Genomic DNA, 23,757 nt, shown 5'->3' on the forward strand with positions numbered 1-23,757 from the left:
AGAGACACTTGTACAAAGTCTACAGTACAGAACAAATGTATTACAGATTTATACAACGGGTGGGTCTAATCCTGAATGATGATTGGTTAAAAGTCTATTCCACAAGTTACCACCAGCTAAATCTATGACGTTAAATTCCTATTTTTACTCTGTTCCATCTGACTGTGCAATCCACTGTCTCATCATCCCAGCCAGGTATTTATAAACTTGATCTCCACTATAAAAAGCATCTAGACATTATCTCACATTTCTTTTAGACTAACGTTTAGTTTTCAATGGGAGATTTGTATAAACCTCGCTGTCTGTCTCTCTGACATTTGCAACATTGTTTCAATATTCAAACTCGATGTCCAACTGTCCCATAGTAATGAATGTGTCGGTGCATAGTTATTATGGATATATACAAAGAAATGTAAATTGAAAAAAGGTCATAAGAAATTAAGTGCAGCTAGTTTGCAGTCTTTCCAGCTTCAGTTCAAAGTTATTGACTGGGTCGCGTCTATAGATACAGAACAAAAAGAACGAACGACTGGGTCACGTCCATAGATACAGAACAAAAAGAACGAACGACTGGGTCACGTCCATAGATACAGAACAAAAAGAACGAACGACTGGGTCACGTCCATAGATACAGAACAAAAAGAACGAGCGACAGGATCGCGTCTCTAGCAACCCTAGACTTGTGTATGGACTATATCTTGTGGAAGGAGCCGGTCGGTCACATATGTTATATTTAGGTGGTAATGTCCTTGAAGCCTGGGGTTTGTTGGATATATTGGCACTATTTGCTGGCCCTCGATGAACACTTGTACCAATATATCCAACAAACACCGGCTTCTCGGGAATTACCAGTTAAATATTACATATTTGACCGACCGGCTCGATTCGGTCTAATTTAGCAAAATTAGATTTTTTTTTTTACATTGGCTAAAAGTAGAGATTCAATTCAGAGCTAGAATTTTGTATATATGGGAGAGTAATTCTGCTTTCAAAGTTGATAAACTTGTAACCACATTTTTGAGAAAATGGCCCTTGAATGATTTAGTGAACCTACTGAGCTCTTCTTTGTTCTATACCATCCTTCACACCCTCTTAAGCCTTAGCCCTACCCATCTCTTTAAGGATTCACATGTGAGGCCATATACTAAACAACCAAAGATTTCAAGACTCTTTTTTTTAACTAGGCAAGTCAGTTAACCTGTTAATCCTACCCCCTACTTTTTCGAACATTCTGTTAAAAATCGCGCAACATTTCAGCGCCCTGCTACTCATGCCAGGAATATAGTATATGCATATGATTAGTATGTGTGGATAGAAAACACTCAGACGTTTATAAAACTGGTTAAATCACGGCTGTGACTATAACAGAACGTGCGTTTCATCGAAAAGCTCAGGAAAATCTGATCACTGAAAATGGAAATATATATCCATGCGCGACTTGAACCCATTGATAAAGGTGAACCACATTTAATGGGGCTGAGGTTGCAATACCTACAGCTTCCACACGTTGTCTAGAGTCTTGTCATTTGCTTTGTTTCTTGGTCAAACACACGCAAGGCAACGCATTTCCTCCGGTCTCCGACCGGATATTTTGGTTGAGAATTACCCTGACATTTTTTCCAGACGGACAGCTAAAGAATATACTTCGCCTCGTGATCAATTTGATCGCTTATTAACGTTTACTAATACCTAAAGTTGCATTACAAAAGTATTTCGAAGTGTTTTGTGAAAGTTTATCGTCGACTTTTTTAATTAAAAAAAATGACGTTACGTTATAAGACGCTATTTTTTTCCGTTTATCACAGTCTTCATAGATCGATATCTAGGCTATATATGGACCGATTTCTGTACAGCACTTTGAGATATCAGCTGATGTACGAAGGGCTATAGAAATACATTTGATTTGATTTGATTTGATTTAATCGGGAAAAAAGACCCAATAGTGATTATGGGACATCTAGGAGTGCCAACAAATAAGATGGTCAAAGGTAATGAATGTTTTATATTTTATTTGTGCGGTTTGTGTAGCGACGACTATGCTAATTATTTTGTTTACGTCCCCTGCGGGTCTTTTGGGGTGTTACATGCTATCAGATAATAGCTTCTCATGCTTTCGCCGAAAAGCATTTTAAAAATCTGACTTGTTGCCTGGATTCACAACGAGTATAGCTTTAATTCAATACCCTGCATGTGTATTTTAATGAACGTTTGAGTTTTAACTAGTACTATGTTAAGTTAGCTGGCTAGCCAGTTCAAATAATGACCATATCATATAGCTGGCAATGTCTTCACTTTAGTTAATTTGTCTTCATTATTACAGAAAAATAAACTCACAACAAGATCATTGTTTACAAGTTAATGGCGAGCCAATTACAGAAAATAGCTTACGTTTGTGAGTGTGACAAAATAAAAGCAGAGCATTCTAGCAGAGAACTTTTGAACTTGGACACTGTCTCGTTGGCCTAACGTTATGTCCTAATTTGACTTTGGTGCAGGTCATGTTCTTCACATTACCGTCTCTGGTAAACACATACTATATCAAATAAAATCTAAGTTTATCTGTCACATGCACAGGATACAGAAGGTGCAGTGAAATGGTTACTAACATAGTGGAGTCTATTGTTTAGACATGTAGCTAGCTAGCTAAACAATGAACCATAATCCGAACTCATAACATTACTACCCAGCACAAATCTGCAGGTAGCTAACCAGCCAGGTTCAATGTTAGCTAGCTAGCTTACATTAGCCTATAACTAGCAATGCAAATGGCTCTGAGATACAAATAATATTACTACACAGATCATACGCTTAACGTTAGCTAGCTAGCTGACTATGCTTTAACTTGAAATGAAAATTACTTTCGGACTAAATTCGAAACGTACAATATCTGAAAATGTAGCTAGCTAGACTATCTTACCCATATACATAGAAGGACGCTTCTCCCTCTCTGTCACAGATGCTATAGTTGCCCTTAGTTTGAAGACATTTTCAGATATTATACGTGCAGGTGCAGGGTGCAGGTTTTTTTCTTAGGGGGTGCTGCAGCACCCTCAGCACCCCTACTCCAGGAGGCTACGTGTATGTAATATTACTGCCTACACAACTAGCCTACATCTGCAGAAATACACAGCTGCCTTGAAAACCGTTGTGCTGCTTTGTTGCCATGTGTGTCTTCAGCTCTGTTCTAAGGAAACATGATTATTATTATTTGTTGTTGTTGTTATTGTTGTTGGACAAAGGAGAATGTAAAACGCCAGGAAATCTGCTCAAGGTGATTTTAATTAAGAAAATCTGAGAAACATGTGTGATCTTATCCAAATGTAATAAAAGTTTGAAATTATTATGTTTTTGTGAAATACTAATTATGTTTGTGCTACTTGCAGTACATTTGCAGTCTACAAATGATTTATAATTATGTTGTGAAAACAATTCGGCCAGCTGCTGAATGTAGTTTGGGCCCCCTACCCTAAGAGGTACTAATGAAGAGCTTAGGGCTGTAACCATGGTGTTCAAGTGGCCATCAACTGCTTTTTTATCTATTTTGGAACTGCTGTCCAAGCAATAAATCCAATCCTTGGCAGTGCTTCAGATGATTAATAAAATAGCTAGTTCTAAAGTAATGCACACATCCATCCAAACATTTTATTTGAAGTACAGGAGAGCTGTTTCATTTAGAACTCAAGAATACAGGACCCTTTTACTCTTCTAAAGACAAGTTCTCTTTTGAAGACAAACATGTAATTTGTGTGTGTCCTTGGCTGTGGAACATAAGCAGCATTGATCCAATCCCATAGTCCATGAGCATGTCAAGCGAAATTCACTGAATAAAGCAAACAGTAAACTACTGTTGACCAAATAATGAGACTTGTAAAGGAGTCAGGATACAACTCAAGGAATCTCGGACAGTTCTTCCAGGTTCAACCTATTTAATGATGCATCAACTGAAGGATTCAAATGAACACCATACCAAGAGTTCTTCATCTCTTATACTGTATTATTTCAACGTACATTAACATGTACTCTACGTTCTCATTGTTTAGCACAGAACCACATCCATTCTCAATGGTCAATAAGGAAACCTCAGTTCAGTTAGACGATTACTTCAGTGTCTGTAGGTCTTGACGTGCATTCCATTTTTTTTATTGTCAAACATATTCAATGGAAATGGAAACGAAAACAGCCTTGATAAATTGGCCCATAGCTTCCTGAGAAGAGCAGAGTTAACATACACACAGTGCTTGAGATCAAACATACTTTTATCTGATGCGTACTACAGATACATATTTGTGTGTTAATATATTTGTATAAATTGAATATACACAGAGTGAAACGATGATCCCTTATCGATGTCACTTGTTAAATAAACTTCAATCAGTGTAAATGAAGCAGGGGAGACAAGTTAAAGAAGGATTTTTAAGCCTTGGGACAAGAGACATGGATTGTGTATGTGTGCCATTCAGACGGTGAAGGGGCAAGACAAAAGATTTAAGTGCCTTTGAACTGGGTATGGTAGTAAGTGCCAATCGCACCAGTTTGTGTCAAGAAGGACAACACTGCTGGGTTTTTCACGCTCACAGTACCTTGTGTGTATCAAGAATGGTCCACAACCCAAAGGACATCTAGCCAACTTGACACAACTGTGGGAAGCACTGGAGTCAACGTGGACCAGTATCCCTATGGAACGCTTTCAACACCTTGTAGAGTCCATGCCCCGACGAACTCAATGCAAGTCAATATTGCAACTAAATATTAGGAAGGTGTTCTTAATGTTTTGTAAACTCACTGTATACTTAATTATTTCAATTGAGGATATACAGTACATCTATATATATCTGCATGTTCACACCCTTTAAATCATCCTAGTACCGGCCTCTAAAATCATTGACATATGGCATCAGTAATTGTCTTATTATTTTGAAAGAATATCTGTCAACTAGAAAAGGACATTAACTGAAGTAAATGTGGTGTGCTTGCTAGTCTTGGAGTATGTATGGTTGTGAAATAGTATTAGTTGTGGTATTAGTGGTGTTAACGGCAGTAGTAATGGTAGAAGTAGTAATGGTAGTAATAGGGTTTTCATAGGCTTTGTATTAGTATTGTGACCTATTTTGGGGTGGTTTCTAGTCTTGGAGTTATTATAGTGGGTTATAGTGGGCTAATATAGTACGCTATAGTAAGTACTATATGATCATAAGCCATATGATGGGTTTTTAAGCTCTCAACATTTTTCAGTTTGAACATTCTGTAAGTTTTGTGGCAATGATTTGAGTTTAGAATTTTGAAGTCTGCATTCCGCAATGAAAATTAATTATAGTTTAGAAATTATGAATGGTAGCAAAAAAGTGTGTTTAAGCCATCTAAGTTGAGTCAGTCCTAATTCATTTGCATGCAAAGAGGCACCAGATAGTCTGGTAACAATGCCAACACGGTGGACACATAAGAAAGACATTTTAATACAATGTGAATACATGACAAACCTTTATCAGATCGTGATTGGATCATGTTGATCAGATCACAAAACTCACATGTTAGCACAAGGTGTAAAGGAGACTTTAGTGTCAGTACCTACTTTTTTCTGTATCACAGCATATTTATTACAAGAATGTGAAAACACTCAAAAGAAAAACATTGTGTGTGTGTGGACAATGAACCATATTGACTTATGCACAATGTCAGCAGTGTATCAACGGTCCAATATGTTGTGACAAAAAATATAACATAAACAAATTATAAAATGTTTGTCACACCTCTCCAATCAGAACAGCTCAGCTCTTGGCCAATGTGCTTGCCTCACACTGGTCCAGCTGTCAGCTAACACAACAGTCTAGTTTCTGAACTCTGCTCCCAGCGCAGGGGTTCAGGAGGTGGGGAGAGAGGGGGAGTGTGATTGAGTCTGGAAGTGGCATAAACTTTGTTTCCCATTTTGGTTATCTGGGGTCTGGGAACATATTTCCTCAAAGCTTATCGAAGGTGACTTAGAGACCTACCTACTTATACTTCTGTTGGAAAGCCAGTGGAGGTATTTCAACCTGAGAAGGACGTGTTTCCAGTAGAGAGGACATCAGAAGGCAGGCTAGCTCTTAGAACTCAAGACTTCATCCTGTGGGGAGAGTTGTCTGTGGTTCCACTGCTAGAGGGAAGTACTGGCCAGAAGAGTCTCTTGCCCACCCTCTCTGGACGCAAGACCTCTACTAAGTAAGTCCTAAATGATTTAATCCTCTCAAGTTCCGTGGATGAATACAGATGTAGGATCTTAATTTGAGCCAGTTTGCTACAGCAGGAAAATAATCCTGCAGCAACAGGAAATGTGAATTATTATGTGGATTCTAATTAAATCCTTAAGAGTGCGTGTGTGTCAATCTAAGTAACATAATAAAATAAACCCCCATCTAAATCTGTCAGTTTAAGCTATATATATTTTTTTGCATGGACTGCATCTCAATCCATCGCATCCACATTTGTCAGCCTTTCGCATCTGCATGGAAGGAGGCCGAGCTACAGCAATGTTTGTCAGACTGAGAAATCCCGAAAATCGGTCTTCTCACGTCCGAACTGTAAAACCCCCATAAGCCCACGGAACTCGTCTGAAGTCGGTAAAGCTGATGTGCCAACTTCTGTCTGTAGTGTGCGAACCGTTTGGTCTACAAACTAATATGACCTCACTTTTATGATGGTGTTCTCCGTTTTGCTCTACACCCCCCCCTACATTTTTTAGTGGAAATTACTTCAGATGCCTTTTTAATTTTGAAACCTCACATACACAACAAGGAAAGTTCTCCTGGATCAGGGTGACCAATTTAAGATCCTACCTCCACATTAGCGCACTCACATTTTCCTCATTGCAGACTGCATATAAACAACAGAGTAAGGTATGTGTCAATTTTCTGCATGGCTTAAATTACATTGATTGTCTTCCACTTTTAGCTGTATTGCAAAGGATCACCCTCTTGCCCAAGCTTGAGGATGAAGTTTGACAACATTCTAGAGGAGATCGATGGCTGTGGATGGTTTCAGGTGCTGATCGTCACTCTGCTCTGTATCCCTCGAGTGATACTACCATGTCACTTCCTGCTGAACAACTTCATAGCAGCCGTGCCCTCTCACCACTGTGACCTCAGCGCTCTGGATGATGGCAGCCTCTTTGGGAATCTGACCCAGGAGCAGAGACTGACTGTCAGCGTTCCAGTACAGGAAGATGGGACTCCAAGCTCCTGTAAGATGTTCCCAGAGCCCCAGTTCCACATCCTGTCCAACTCCAATAACAGTGATCTAGTTACAGTCCCCTGTCAGAATGGATGGGTATATGACAACAGCACCTTCAAATCTACTATGGCAACAGAGGTAAAATACTTCCAATGATATCAGTTGAGTGGTGGATAGCTGATGCTAATGGTTCAAAGTCCAAAGCAAATGACAAAGGTTGACAAGATAAAAGGAATATAGCAGAGAAAGGCAACAGGCGGCCCATTGACCAAATTCGTCCTGCAAGCGATTTTATTTGACCCCAAAAGTTTTCTTAAGAAAAAAAGAAAAACATAATTCAGCTGAAAATGATTTTACGTTGGCATTTCCATTCCCAAGTATCCCCATGATTAAATAGAGAGACAAACAGTGTGTGATCGATCCTGTCTCAATATAATCAAGGTATGAAACGATTATGATATTGTCAAATGAAATGTAGACGTCTTGCCCGCTTGGTCTTAATTGTTGTTGTTGCAGTACATTAATGATTATAATGATGTTCTGGCCCCGCGACCTACGACCTGCAGATTAATGTCATTTTGTATTAACCAAGGCTTTGAGCAAATTATACAGTGTCTTGAACCATGAACACAATACAGAACCAAACTGAAAACTATGTAAGACAATTAAGAGAGAAAAATGTTTTAAATGAGACCCCTCAGAGTTAGTCAATTAATTTCAAATTCCCTGGTTTGTTGTTATAGCCACATTACATGCAATTCTGTGCCCATTTATTCAATCAGAATTTCACTGGTTAGATATTGTCCCCACTTTATGTAACATACTATTATCATTATTATTATTATCCTACTTCAACTGGTACATATAATAGGAATTGTGAACACATGCTTTCTTGACTGTCACTATCATTGCTCCTCTTTCTATAAAGTGGGACCTTGTCTGTGACAGAAAAGGCATGAATAAAGCCACAGCCACCATTTTCTTTGTTGGCGTGATGATTGGAGCTATAGCCTTTGGTACCCTCACTGACAAGTAGGTCATTTTACCCCAATACCTGATATCTACATTCTTTCTTTACATTGAATTATTTATTTGTGGCCATGTTTCTTGAATGCTCTTTTCCAGGTTTGGGAGGAAGCCTATGCTATTGGTGTCCTATACCATATCCATGGTATTTGGATTTGCCAGTGCATTCTCTAACTCATATACCATGTTTGGAGTGATGAGATTCTTTACTGGCTTTGGACTTACAGGCATCAGCATCATCTCGACCGTTCTCAGTAAGCTAAGCTCTATAGATTTCATATGAACAAAATGTTTGACTCCATTGCTAAGCAATTTAATTAAATGCAGTTAGGAAAGTATTACCTAACAACATGTTAATACAGTGTATTTAATAGTGTTGTTACAGGGGTATAATATAAACTTTATGTAAAGTGAAACCCCACAATATTGTTAAAACATTTTTTAACTCTATTTACATTCTTTCAAGGTGTGGAGTGGGTGGACATTAAGCACCGGGCTTTAATAGGTATAACGGGCAGCATGGCCTGGTCCTTTGGCAACATGATGCTAGCGGGCATTGCATATCAAGTGAATGATTGGCGGATGCTAATGATAGCTGTCTCTGCACCCCTGGGCTTGGCTATCATCACTTGGTGGTAAGAATACACTGAGTGATATCCGGACCATATCCTAAACATATCAATGGATATCTGGATTTGACATGTTTTTGATACAGCATGATACAAGATGCAGACGAAGATGCATATACATGTGTAACCAGCCACACCCACCACCATGGTGTCGAAGAACTCACCTGAATAATGCACATTCCAAATTTTGCATCACATACAGTATACTACTGTATAATATAAACTGGGTGGTTCGAGCCCTGAATGCTGATTGGCTGAAAGCCATGGTATATGAGGCTGCATACCACGGGTATGACAAAACATGTATATTTTACTGTTCTAGTTACATTTGAAGCCAGTTTATAATAGCAATAAAGCACCTCTGTGGTTTGTGTTGTATGGTCAATTTATCACGGCTAAGGGATGTATTCAGGCACTCTCTATACCGCACACCCTCGGCCCTTATTGCTTAAATATAGTTCACTACAGTGTTGTAGTGACCTTAGGACAAGGTCCTTAATGACCTCTTCAAGAGGGTCGGCCCACTTCTTGGCATAACAGTTGAAGTGTTGGACTGCGAGTCACAGGAACACAAGTTCGAGTCCGGATTTGAGGCTACACTCCAAATTCACTACATTATGCAGGGAAATGGTTATTATTGTGCTTTGACCCATTGTAATGGTTCATCATCACTGCAGGTGGCTCCCTGAGTCTGCCAGGTGGCTCATAGCCAATGGCAAAGTGGAAAGAGCCCATCTTTACCTGGAGAAATGTGCTCGTTTTAACAACAGAAAGGACTTCACGTCCAAAATCAAACTTGAGGTAAATACAACAATTTTCAGTTGCTAGTATTTACTGCTAATATTTACTCTTATTCAAAAATGCACCTGGCATGCGATCATTTATACAGCTTTATTACAGTTATGAGGTGTTAGAAGGAGCATAGGTTTGAAGCACAAATATACAGTTTGGACACACCTAATTCAAGGGCTTTACTTTATTTTTTACTATTTTCTACATTGCAGAATAATAGTGAAGACATCAAAACTATGAAATAACACATACGGAATCATGTAGTAACCAACAAAGTGTTAAACAAATCAAAATGCATTTGATATTTTATATTTGAGATTCTTCAAGTAGTCACCCTTTGCCTTGATGACACACTATTGGCATTCTCTCAACCAGCTTCATGAGGTAGTCACCTAGAATGCATTTCAATAAACAGATGTGCCTTGTTAAAGTTAATTTGTGGAATTTCTTTCCTTCTTAATGCGTTTGAGCCAATCAGTTATGTTGTGACAAGGTAGAGGTGGTATTCAGAAGATAGCCTTATTTAGTAAAATACAAAGTCCATATTATGGCAAGAACAACACAAATAAGCAGAGAGAAATGACAGTCCATCATTGGTCAGTCAATCCGTAAAATTTCAAGAACGTTGAAAGTTTCTTCAAGTGCAGTCGCAAAAACCATCAAGCGCTATGATGAAACTGGCTCTCGAGGACCTCCACAGGAAAGGAAGACCCAGAGTTACCTCTGCTGCAGAGGTTAAGTTCATTAGAGTTACCAGCCTCAGAAATTACAGCCCAAATAAATGTTTCACATGGTTCAAGGAGCAGACACATCTCAACATCAACTGTTCAGAGGAGACTGCGTGAATCAGGCCTTCATGGTTGAATTGCTGCAAAGAAACCACTACTAAAGGACATCAATGGGAAGAAGAGATTTGTTTGGGCCAAGAAACATAAACATGGACATTAGGCCAGTGGAAATCTGTCCTTTGGTCTGATGACTCCAAATTTGAGATTTTTGGTTCCAACAGATGTGTCTTTGTGAGATGCAGAGTAGGTGAATGGATGATCTCCGTATGTGTGGTTCCCATCGTGAAGCATGGAAGAGGAGGTGTGAAGGGGAGGGGGTGCTTTGCTGGTGACACTGTTTGTAATTTATTTAGAATTCAAGGCACACAACCAGCATGGCTACCACAGCATTCTGCAGCAATACACCATCCCATCTGCTTTGCGCTTAGTGGGACTATCATTTATTTTTCACCAGGACAATGATCCGACACACCTCCAGGCTGTGTAAGGGCTATTTCACCAAGAAGGAGTGTGATGGAGTGCTGCATCAGATGACCTGACCTCCACAATCACCCAACCTCAACCCAATTGAGATGGTTTGGCATGAGATGGACTGCAGAGTGAAGGAAAAGCAGCCAACAAGTGCTTAGAATATGTGGGAACTCCTTCAATACAGTTGGACAAGCATTCCAGGTGAATCTGGTTGAGAGAATGCCAAGAGTGTGCAAAGCTGTCATCAAGGCAAAGGGTGGCTATTTGAATAATCTCATATAGAAAATATATTTTTATTTGTTTAACACTTATTTATTTACTACATGATTCCATATGTGTTATTTCATAGTTTTGATGTCTTCACTATTATTCTACAATGTCGAAAATAGTACAAATAAAGAAAAACCCTGGAATGAGTAGGTGTGTCCAAACTTTTGACTGGTACTGTATGTGGAGGATACACTAGCCATAAATGTAACACACTGGAACTAACTATCCCAAGCCAGCAGCATACCACCCTGCATCCCACTGCTGCCTTGCTTCTGAAGCTAAGCAGGGTTGGTCCCTGGATGGAAGACTAGATGCTGTTGGAGGGCCAGTAGGAGGCACCCTTTCCTCTGGTCTAAGAAATAACTACCATTGCCCTGTGTAGGGTGCTGTATTTTGGATGGGATGTTAAATGGGTGTCCTGACTCTCTGTGGTCACTAAAAATCCCACTGCACTTATCATAAGAGTAGGGGTGTTAACCCCGGTGTCCTGGATAAATTCCCAATCTGCCCCTCATACCGTCACCTAATCATCCCCAGTTTACAATTGGCTCATTCATCTCCCTTGTAGCTATTCCCCATGCTCTAAATGAGAATGTTTTCTCAGTCAACTTAAATGGTCAAATAATTTAAAATAAACTAACTTAGCCTCTCTCCCATGCTGCTTAGCACCTGTCTGATGTGGTTGGCACGGACAACCATAACAAGACCTACTCCTACCTGGACCTGGTGAGGACCCCAAAGATGAGAAGACTGGCTTTACTAACAGGCATAGTGTGGTGAGTATATCTGGCTCTACTAACAGGCATAGTGTGGTGAGTATTTATGGCTCTAATAACAGGCATAGTGTGGTGAGTATTTCTGGCTCTAGTAACAGGCATAGTGTGGTGAGTATTTATGGCTCTAATAACAGGCATAGTGTGGTGAGTATTTATGGCTCTAATAACAGGCATAGTGTGGTGAGTATTTCTGGCTCTAGTAACAGGCATAGTGTGGTGAGTATTTATGGCTCTAATAACAGGCATAGTGTGGTGAGTATTTATGACTCCAATAACAGGCTTAGTGTGGTGAGTATTTCTGGCTCTAGTAACAGGCATAGTGTGGTGAGTATTTATGGCTCTAATAACAGGCATAGTGTGGTGAGTATTTATGACTCTAATAACAGGCTTAGTGTGGTGAGTATTTCTGGCTCTAATAACAGGCATAGTGTGGTGAGTATTTCTGGCTCTAATAACAGGCATAATGTGGTCAGTATTTCTGGCTCTAATAACAGGCTTAGTGTGGTGAGTATTTCTGGCTCTAATAACAGGCATAATGTGGTCAGTATTTCTGGCTCTAATAACAGGCATAGTGTGGTGAGTATTTCTGGCTCTAATAACAGGCATAATGTGGTCAGTATTTCTGGCTCTAATAACAGGCATAGTGCGGTGAGTATTTCTGGCTCTAATAACAGGCTTAGTGTGGTGAGTATTTCTGGCTCTAATAACAGGCATAGTGTGGTGAGTATTTCTGGCTCTAATAACAGGCATAATGTGGTCAGTATTTCTGGCTCTAATAACAGGCATAGTGTGGTGAGTATCCCTGGTCTCATATCTGTCACAAATCATTACACAGCTTTGTGTCTATTTGTATGTACTGTATAGACTTTTTTGGGGCTGTATGGACTGGTTTGCTATACTGTATGAACTGGTTTGGGACTGGATGAACTGGTTTGCAGTACTGTATAGACAGGTTTGGGGCTGTATGGACCGGTACAGTATAGACTGGTTTGGGGCTGTATGGACTGGTTGGGCTATATAGACCGGTACTGTATAGACTGTTTTGAGGCTGTATAGACTGGTTTGGGCTGTATGGACTGGTTTGGACTGTATGAACCGGTACTGTATAGACTGGTTTGCGGCCCATACAGTACACAAACCAATGAAGAATCTCCATTGAAAGTGCTTCTTAATACAGGACTAGTTTTAGGCCTAGATTCAATTAGATCAAACATTAACCAGTGATAGCACACACCTGCATAGCTGATGTTTTGGCAGAGTCAGAGGTGGAACTGCCTTGGAGATGTAAAATCGTGAGTAGCTGCCCTTGCAATGATTGTCACGAAGCCACAACCGCCCCACTCTCATTAGAAGATTAGAACGAGAAAGTGTAGGCTATATGGAAATAATTATGCTCAAATGGAAAAATCATAACACTAAGTAATGAAGATTTTTATCATCCTAATCGAAGTGTAAATTACATCTCACATTCCAGTGTTTGAACTTGTAAACAAGGCTGCATGGGATTTCTGTTAAGGCAGCCAATGGCAATGTCCGCTTTAGGTATAATGCCGGAAGCCACTTGTGGATTTGACAGGTCTAACGCAGTTCCACCTTTGACACCCCTGCAATGCGGATGTCGGCGAAAGCAGATCTGATTGGATAGAGCTCTTGATTAATCTGTTTCTGTAGAAAGTGTCCTTATGTGTCTGTGAGTTATCTTTTATCTTTATCAAGTCAAACATAATGTATACCTCATTGACTACTTTGGCAATGTCATCATATTTCCAGTCACGATAGTGTAATTTAGACTAAACAGTCATTAGCCTCCCAGAATGACTGGGCTTATCATGACTTTAGGGCACTGCTATAGAGGGCGGCTTGAGAACGTTCACAACAATGGCATGATGCGACCGAGTGACAGAGGTGCAACTTATCACAAACACAACTTAGATCTCATTGTGTTCTCTCCTCACAGGTATGGCGTGGCTTCAACATACTATGGGATCAGTTTAAACATTACAGGGTTTGGCCTGAATGTCTACCTCACCCACTTTATCTACTCTGCCATCGAGGTGCCCGCCAAGATGGTCGTCTACTTCTGTCTCGATACCATTGGTCGGAAACACTGCCAGGCAGGCACTCTTCTGCTAACGGGAACCTGCATCGCCATCAACATCTTTGTGCCCAAAGGTGACTACATAAATGGCCATTATTATTGCTTTATAAATTATCATAAAGGTTGTAAATTAATTATGAATTATAATGCTCATAATGCCTGTATGCAAATAAATTATATGAATAAAGAAATATATATGTATTAATATTGTATAAAAGGTTTATAAATGCTTATGAACGTTTATAATAAAGTGCAACCCAAAATTAATTCCTAGATGATTATGTGGAGTAAATTGGACAGTAAAGGAATGTTTATTATTTTGCCTTTTTTTCGTCAGTGTTTGAGAGATGACAGTCTTATCCTCAGGATCTGTTGTTTTGTTCCTCTGTTCAGGTCAGTGGCATGTTCGCACCATCGTCGCTGTGCTTGGGAAAGGCCTATCAGAGGCCTCCTTCACCACTGTCATCTTGTATACGGCTGAACTCTACCCTACGGTCGTAAGGTCAGATTTACCGGTGCATTTTCACAGTGAAACACTATTAGAGTTCATTTGCTCAAACTGAAGCATGCTTTATTTAACATTTTACATTGACATTTTAGTAATTTAGCAGATGCTCTTAGCTAGAGCGACTGGCAATTAGTGCATTCATCTTAAGATAGCTAGGTGAGACAACAACACATCACAATCGTATCAAGTACATTTTCCCTCAACAAAGTATTTATCAGCAAAGACAGTGCGTCAGGGGAGCTGTGAGATTTGCTCAGGCCGCATAACAAAAATTACTAACAAAAATAAAATAAATGTTACATTTATTTTACCATGTTGTCCAATTGAGGTCAAAATACCTATTTTTCAAGGGAGACCTGTGGAATGCAATGTACGGTGTCCATATTAGGACAGCTTCAGTCTCAGCAGGAGTTTTCTGAGTCTCACTATCAACATTTTCCCCCTAACAGACAAAATGGGTTGGGTTACAATAACTTCATGGCTCGGTTGGGCGTGTCCATAGCACCCCTCATCATTCTATTGGAGGACGTGTGGAAGCCCCTCCCTGAAGTCATCATCTGTTGTGTGTCCATTCTTTCTGGTCTGGTGGCCTTCCTTCTCCCAGAAACCCACAATGCAAGGCTGCCAGAGACCATTGAGGATATTGAACAAACAAAAAAAAGGTAACCCAGCCGACTTCACAAAGATTGTCAGTGTAATTTGTAACCCGCTGTTACAGTATATACCAGCAGTAGAGGAAAAAGTACCAAATGGTCATACTTGAGTAAAAGTAAAGATATCTTAACAGAAAATGACTCAAGTAAAAGTGATATTCACCCAGTAAAATACTACTTGAGTAAAAGTCTAAAAGTGTTTGTTTTTAAATATACTTAAGTATCCAAAGTAAATGTAATTTCAATAAATAATTTCAAATTCCTTATATTAAGCAAAACATATTTTCTTGTTTTTGATTTATTTACGGATAGCCAGGGGAACAATAATTCTCATACGTCAATTACAAACAAAGCATTTGTGTTTAGTAAGTCTGCCAGATCAGAGGCAGCAGGGATCAATCAATCAATCAATCAAATGTATTTATAAAGCCCTTCTTAAATCAACTGATGTCACAAAGTGCGGTACAGAAATCCAGCCTAAAACCCCAAACAGCAAGCAATGCAGGAGTAGAAGCACGGTGGCTAGGAAAAGGCCTAGAAAGGACAAAACCTAGGAAGAAATCTAGAGAGGAACCAGGCTATGAGGGGTGGCCAGTCCTCTTCTGGCTGTGCCGGGTGGAGATTATAACAGAACATGGCCAAGATGTTCAAATGTTCATAAATGACCAGCATGGTCCAATAATAATTAGGCAGAACAGTTGAAACTGGAGCAGCAGCACGGCCAGGTGGACTGGGGACAGCAAGGAGTTATCATGCCAGGTAGTCCTGAGGCATGGTCCTACGGCTCAGGTCCTCTGAGAGAGAGAGAGAGAGAGAGAGAGAGAGAGAGAGAGAGAGAGAGAGAGAGAGAGAGAGAGAGAGAGAGAGAGAGAGAATTAGAGAGAGCATACTTAAATTCACACAGGACACCGGATAGGACAGGAGAAGTACTCCAGATATAACAAATTGACCCTAGATAATCAAATTGCCAAGATAATCCATCCACCTGACAGTCTACTACTCAAGAGAGCTTGAACAGTACCAACACCGGGACACTTCACTCCCACGTGACGAGACTACTGTCCGGCAACGGCGTGGAAAGTAGCTATCTATACTGAACAATAATATAAACGCAACAAGTAAAGTGTTGGTCCCATGTTTCATAAGATTAAATTCGAAGATCCCAGAATTGTTTCATATGCTCAACATTTGGTGCACAAATTTGTTTACTACCCTGTTAGTGAGCATTTCTCTTTTGCCAAGATAATCCATCCACCTGACAGGTGTGGCATATCAACAAGCTGATTAAACAGCACGGTCATTACACAGGTGCACCTTGTGCGGGGGACAATAAAAGGCCACTCTAAAATGTGCAGTTTTGTCACACACATACCACATATGTCTCAAGTTTTGTGGGAGCATGCAATTGACATGCTGACTGCAGGAATGTACACCAGAGCTGATGACAGAGAATTGAATATTCATTTCTCTACCATAAGCCACCTCCAACGTCATTTTAGAAAATTTGGCAATACGTCCAACCAGCTTCACAACTGCAGAACACGTATAACCACGGCAGCCCAGGACCTTCACATCTGTTTTCTTCACCTGCTGTATCGTCTGAGACCAGCCACTCGGACAGCTGATGAAACTGAGGTGTATTTCGGTATGTAATAAAGCCCTTTTGTGGGGAAAAACTCGTTCTGATTGGCTGGGCCTGGCTCCCCAGAGGGTGTAGAGTCTCTTCAATGAATGGGGGAAAGGTGCATTTATCCCCGGGACACACCAGAGCCCAGGTGTGTCCCATTTCGCTGATGACCACGGGTGGTATACATACAGAAGATAGCCCTATTTGGTTAAACACCAAGTCCATATTATGACAAGAACAGCTCAAATAAGCAAAGAGAAACGACAATCCATCAATACTTTAAGACATGAAGGTCAGTCAATACGTAAAATTTCAACAACTTTGAAAGATTCTTCAAGTGCAGTCGCAAAAACCATCAAGCGCTATGATGAAACTGTCTCTTGAGGACCTCCACAGGAAAGGAAGACCCAGAGTTACCTCTAAGGCAGAGGAGAAGTTCATTAGAGTTACCAGACTCAGAAATTTCAGCCCAAATAAAGGCTTCACAGAGCTCAAGTAACAGACACATCTCAACATCAACTGTTCAGAGGATTCCCACCATGAAGCATGGACGAGAAGGTGTGATGGTGTGGGGGTGCTTCGCTGGTGACACCGCCTGTGATTTATTTAGAATTCAAGGCACACAATCAGCATGGCTACCACGGCATTCTGCAGTTATCCACCATTCCATCTGGTTTGCTCTTAGTGGGACTATCATTTGTTTTTCAACAGGACAATGACCTAACACACCTCCAGGCTGTGTAAGTGTTATTTGACCAAGAAGGAGAGTGATGGAGTGCTGCATCAGATTACCTGGCCTCCACAATCACCTGACCTCAACCCAATTGAGATGGTTTGGGATGAGTTGGACAGCAGATTGAGGGAAAAAAAGCCAACAAGTGCTCAGCATATGTGGGAACTCCTTCAAGACTGTTTGGAAAAGCATTCCAGGTGAAGCTGGTTGAGAGAATGTTAAGAGTGTGCAAAGCTGTCATCAAGGCAAAGGGTGGCTACTTTGAAGAATCTCAAATAGAAAATATATTTTGATTTGTTTAACACTTTTTTCGTTACTCATGAGTCCATATGTGTTATTTCATAGCTTTGATGTCTCCACTATTATTCAAGTAGAAAATAGTACAAATAAAGAAAAACCCTTGCATGAGTAGGTGTGTCCAAACTTTTGACTGGTATGTACATAAACAAAAAATTGTCCTTCTCTCTCCAGAAATCCCATCTTTGTCTCAGCGCTGGAGAAAACTGAGATCCTGCTGAAGTCACAGAAAAATAATGAGCTGGATCAGTGACTGAGATATTTACTTAACTGCATAGGTGTTATTGTTTAGGGCCGCATACTGTACACATGTTTCAAACTGTTCCAAGAGTATGATATTTCTGACTTCAGAACTGTTGTACAGAGTGGCTATAGCATGCTGAGTTTGTAATTCTACCATTGCTTCTGTAATAAACCAATTCCAGTGGAACGTGTTGCATGCACCTTGTAGGATCTGTAGCCAATCTCTTGTCTCTGTGGTTGATATACAGTATTTGAAGTGACTTCACGTTCAAACTATAGGCTACATCAGTATTCACATTCAATAAATATTTGTATATTGCACGGACACAGGTTTCCAACACTGGTTTGTTTCATAATGTCGATACTTTAGTAGAAAGTTGTAGAAAGAGATGGGTAAGTAGACAGGGGGGAGAAAGGCTGGAGTCAGGAATTGAACCCTGATGTCATCTTCAGTGGGGAGGCAGACATGTTCATACAGCCAGGAGTGTTTCTCACTCAACAAGAGCTCTACACAATATTACAAACACTATGAGTGCAATGCTGGATCAAACAAGGACAAGCAGGACACCTTTAAAACCTCTTCAGCTAACAACTTTCAAATGATTTTTCACCTACTGTATATTTGGGCATATATACAAGGGTAGGAGAACATACTACTGGTGAATAGTGCTGATGGAGCATTTCCTGAAACACAAAGTGAAGGGGATAAAAACTGTGATATTCTCCTTTTGAACTATTAGAACCAAGATACATTTGTTTTGTTCCAAGGGAGACAATTCGGCGTACATGTCTCAGGCAGGGCTATTCTCTTATAAGTGAACAGGGCCCCTATGTCTGTTTCTTCATTTTGTGTTTCTCAAAGGTGGGTGCCATAGTCTGCGAAAGAGGTGAGAAAGAGGAGGGAGAGTGACAGTAAGAGATGAGGAGCCATGTGTGGGTATGTGTCTGAGTGTAAATGTGACCAAGAGGACCAAGGCACCAAAGAGAATGACTTTATTGCTGGCTGCCCATTGTCTACTTAGACATCCCTGTTTCTAACTCTCTTCCTGCTGCTGTTGGTGTAAACATGTCTCCCTCAGTGGCAGACAGACTATTACATTCTGTATATGAACTCGTTTTTACCCAATGCGCTTAATCATTGCTGAGCCCTCTGCTGGAACATAGTAATCATTACAAACAGATAAATGACTGCAGAGTTGTCATGCACCACATTTAGCCATAGGGTCTTAGTACTAGACTCAGATGCTCAGCTCACACTAGGGAGATGGAGTCGACAGACAAACCCTCAGATCAAAACCATGGTTTGTGGTTATACATTGTTTATTTACAGAATTGTAATGGAGTAATAGCACCATATATTTTGGGTTATGATAAAGACAGGCAGTTATGCTAACCTTATAAGTCATTTTAAAAGTTGGATTCTTCAAAAACCAATGGGTAAATAGATATAAATACATTTAAACTCAGTTTTTCACAATTCCTGACATTTAATCCTAGTAAAAATTCGCTGTTTTAGGTCAGTTAGGATCACCACTTTATTTTAAGAATGTGGAATGTCAGAATAATAGTAGAGAGAACGATTTATTTCAGCTTTAATTTCTTTCATCACATTCCCTGTGGGTCAGAAGTTTACATACACCCAAATTAGTATTTGGTAGCATTGCCTTTAAATTGATTAACTTGGGTCAAACGTTTTGGGTAGCCTTCCACAAGCTTCCCACAATAAGTTGGGTGAATTTTGTCCAATTCCTCCTGACAAAGCTGGTGTAACTCAGTCAGGTTTGTAGGCCTCCTTGCTTGCACATGCTTTTCAGTTCTGCCCACACATTTTCTATGGGATTGAGGTCAGGGTTTTGTGATGGCCACTCCAATACCTTGACTTTGTTGTCCTGAAGCCATTTTGCCACAACTTTGGAAGTATGCTTGGGGTCATTGTCCATTTGAAAGATCCATTTGCTACCAAGCTTTAACTTCCTGACTGATGTCTTGAGATGTTGCTTCAATATATCCACATCATTTTCGTGCCTCATGATGCCATCTATTTTGTGAAGTGGACCAGTCCCTCCTGAAGCAAAGCACCCCCACAACATGAAGCTGCCACCCACGTGTGTCACGGTTGGGATGGTGTTCTTCGGCTTGCAAGCATCCCCCTTTTTCCACCAAACATAACGATGGTCATTATGGCCAAACAGTTCTATTTTTGTTTTATCAGACCAGAGGACATTTCTCCAAGAAGTACGATCTTTGTCCCCACGTGCCCTTGCAATCCGTAGTCCGGCTTTTTTATGGCGTTTTTGGAACCGTCTCATCTTCCTTGCGGAACGGCCTTTCAGGTTAGGTCGATATAGGACTTGTTTTTACTGTGGATACAGATACTTTTGTACCTGTTTCTTCCAGTATCTTCACAAGGTCCTTTGCTGTTGTTCTGGGATTGATTTGCACTTTTCGTACCAAAGTACCTTAATCTCTAGGAGACCGAACGTGTCTCCTTCCTGAGCAGTATGACGGCTGCGTGGTCCCATGGTGGTTATACTTGCGTACTATTGTTTGTACAGATGAACATAGTACCTTCAGGTGTTTGGAAATTGCTCCCAAGGATGAACCAGATAATTGGAGGTCTACAATTTGTTTTCTAAGGTCTTGGCTGATTTCTTATGATTTTCCCATGATGTCAAGCAAAGAGGTATTGAGTTTGAAGGTATAGGCCTTGAACTACATCCACAAGTACACCTCCACTTGACTCAAATGATGTTAGTTAGCCTATCAGAAGCATCTAAAGCCATGACATCATTTTCTGGAATTTTCCAAGCTGTTTAAAAGTACAGTCAACTTAGTGTATGTAATCTTCTGACATACTGGAATTTTGATACAGTGAATTATAAGTGAAATAATCTGTAGACAATTGTTGGAAAGATTCCTTGTGTCATGCACAAAGTAGATGTCCTAACCGACTTTCCAAAACTATAGTTCGTTAACAAGAAATTTGTGGAGTGTTTGAAAAACAAGTTTTAAGTGTATGTAAACTTTCAACTTCAACTATACATTTACTCTCTGAATCCATGATTGGTTTATGTTCCATCTTTAATAGACCTACAGATTAATTAAGAAAGATGAAGATTATTCTGTGATTCAGCCATTAGAATAAAACACGGTAGATATGTGAGATAGGCCTCACAACTTTTGTCCATAATGTGGCAATGACTTGCCTAGTTAAGTAAAGGTTATATAAAAAAAAGTAATTAAAAAACGTCATAAACCCTCAATGTTTCCGAATCAGGGGCCAATGGCAGCCATATTGGTCAGGGAGAAATCCAAACAGTCTAATTGGAATTAATAGTAGAGGCATAAACTTGATTTCACTGATGCAGTAAAATAAAAGTAAGGCATGTAATATATCACAACATGTGTTATAGAATTATTGTCAACCTAAAATAGTGTTATTTCATTATAAATACAGTTTATCCAGGTTTTATAACAATTGTATGTATAAATAACCCCTAAATGATATTTAAACAGACCATAAGTGTCTCAATTTGAGTTTTCTTGGAAAGCTGTGAATGCTATTATATCATACAATATCAGTAGGCTACGTATTGCATTTACAACTTGTCTAAGTTCTATCATCACCTGATTTCAGACAGTGTGGCTGTGGATTGACTCTTTTATTTGAATGGAAGGTTGGCATATTAGCAGTTAATTTTTAAAAAACTGTCTGGTTAGCTAGACAAACATACAGTGCAGATAAATTCTTTAAATTTATTATTTTACACAATATATTATCACAACATTGGCAAACCATAATTGACCAATTCTGTGATCAAAATGACTTACCTTTATACCATCATAAGAAGATTCATGTCCATTCTAGCGTTCTAATTCCCAATTCTATTGTTTTGTCTTCCTGTCTTATACTATGATCCTCCAGTATTTTTCTTTACAGCTCCTCTGCCACTCAAGAATAAGGGCCAATAGAGGAAATTGAGTTCGGCCTAACTGCAGTTTATCCCCAGTGACGCCACAAGAGGGCGTAAGAGGATGTGCAACTGTTGTCAGGGGGAGGTTTTGCCATGAATGGGAATAACGTAAGACAAGCTCTTTAAGGCAGTGTGAATTTATTGGTTTTCCTTTAACTATTTTGGCTATTTATTCATCACACATTATTTAATAAAATGTGCTTATGCTGTATTGTGTTAACACTTACAGCAGCTTCATTATCATTTATTATTATTAATATAACTCGTTAGTGCCACTGTTGTTTGACAGTAGGTCTATAAGTAGGCCTATAATTTCTTCCAATTGTACTACTCAACAGCTGATTTTTTTTTATCACAGATATTTCCTCTAGCCTGTTAGACCTTGAACAGATGAACAGTCAAACAGGGTAATTGAAAGCCAGTAACAAAACAAATCTAGCCACACAAAGCTGTATTCCTATGCTGTGGGATACCTGTTCAGAACATGATCGTGTATAAAACGGCTTGGGGTAGAACTCTAGCTCCGAACACTCAACTAGTAGGCTTCAAGCTTAAGGTTCCAAGGCAGGTACACAACCGTGGGGGGGATGGAGAGCAAATGTTGGCAGAAGCCTGGGAATCTCACCTCTGTCTATAGCTGAATAAACACAACCATTTGTTTACCCCTTCTTCCCTAGGATTAGGCCTAATTGGGGTGAGTGTGATCAGAGTGACACAACACCAAGCATAAGCTATTAAACCCAATGTTTATCTTTCACGGTTTCTAAATAATCTCTTCTTCTTTTTTTGACCTCACATGTAATCCAGGCATGTATATATCATTTATATATTTGTTTGTGAGTGTTGGCTAAAATATTTCATGAATTAATAAGTCAAGGTATAATCGCATTCCATAGTGAATGTGTTCTGAACCATTCACAATTAAATTACTGTACCTTTTTCGCAGAATGTGTTTAAAGTTGGGAGGTATATCCATAGTCAGTTGGGAGGTATATCCATAGTCAGTTGGGAGGTATATCCATAGTCAGTTGGGAGGTATATCCATAGTCAGTTGGGAGGTATATCCATAGTCAGTTGGGAGGTATATCCATAGTCAGTTGGGAGGTATATCCATAGTCAGTTGGGAGGTATATCCATAGTCAGTTGGGAGGTATATCCATAGTCAGTTGGGAGGTATATCCATAGTCAGTTGGGAGGTATATCTATAGTCAGTTGGGAGGTATATCTATAGTCAGTTGGGAGGTATATCCATAGTCAGTTGGGAGGTATATCTATAGTCAGTTGGGAGGTATATCTATAGTCAGTTGGGAGGTATATCCATAGTCAGTTGGAAGGTATATCTATAGTCAGTTGGGAGGTATATCTATAGTCAGTTGGGAGGTATATCCATAGTCAGTTGGGAGGTATATCCATAGTCAGTTGGGAGGTATATCCATAGTCAGTTGGGAGGTATATCTATAGTCAGTTGGGAGGTATATCCATAGTCAGTTGGGAGGTATATCCATAGTCAGTTGGGAGGTATATCTATAGTCAGTTGGGAGGTATATCTATAGTCAGTTGGGAGGTATATCCATAGTCAGTTGGGAGGTATATCCATAGTCAGTTGGGAGGTATATCTATAGTCAGTTGGGAGGTATATCCATAGTCAGTTGGGAGGTATATCTATAGT

The 23,757-nt window shown here is 39.8% G+C and overlaps 1 protein-coding gene across 1 annotated transcript; it reads left to right on the forward strand.

Annotated features, from left to right (window-relative positions):
• Positions 1-5,821: 5,821 nt before the first annotated feature.
• Positions 5,822-18,441, forward strand: LOC118375548 (solute carrier family 22 member 7-like). The gene is made up of 11 exons (XM_035762130.2): positions 5,822-6,195; positions 6,925-7,341; positions 8,132-8,235; positions 8,329-8,483; positions 8,696-8,864; positions 9,536-9,659; positions 11,846-11,955; positions 13,913-14,127; positions 14,447-14,555; positions 15,011-15,223; positions 18,046-18,441. The coding sequence occupies exons 2-11, from the start codon at positions 6,964-6,966 to the stop codon at positions 18,122-18,124; spliced, it is 1,656 nt and encodes a 551-aa protein (XP_035618023.1). The 5' UTR covers positions 5,822-6,195; positions 6,925-6,963; the 3' UTR covers positions 18,125-18,441.
• Positions 18,442-23,757: the final 5,316 nt, after the last annotated feature.

Source organism: Oncorhynchus keta, chromosome 36 (assembly GCF_023373465.1).
Source record: "Oncorhynchus keta strain PuntledgeMale-10-30-2019 chromosome 36, Oket_V2, whole genome shotgun sequence".
NCBI classification, from domain to species: Eukaryota; Metazoa; Chordata; class Actinopteri; order Salmoniformes; family Salmonidae; genus Oncorhynchus; species Oncorhynchus keta.

What these genes read in the sequence shown, in the direction of transcription:
- LOC118375548 (XM_035762130.2), top strand. Translation starts at nt 6,964, where the DNA reads ATGAAGTTTGACAACATTCTAGAGGAGATCGATGGCTGTGGATGGTTT. An exon ending in AATCTACTATGGCAACAGAG is followed by an intron (nt 7,342 to 8,131) that starts GTAAAATACTTC and finishes CTTTCTATAAAG; the next exon opens with TGGGACCTTGTCTGTGACAG. An exon ending in CATCATCTCGACCGTTCTCA is followed by an intron (nt 8,484 to 8,695) that starts GTAAGCTAAGCT and finishes CATTCTTTCAAG; the next exon opens with GTGTGGAGTGGGTGGACATT.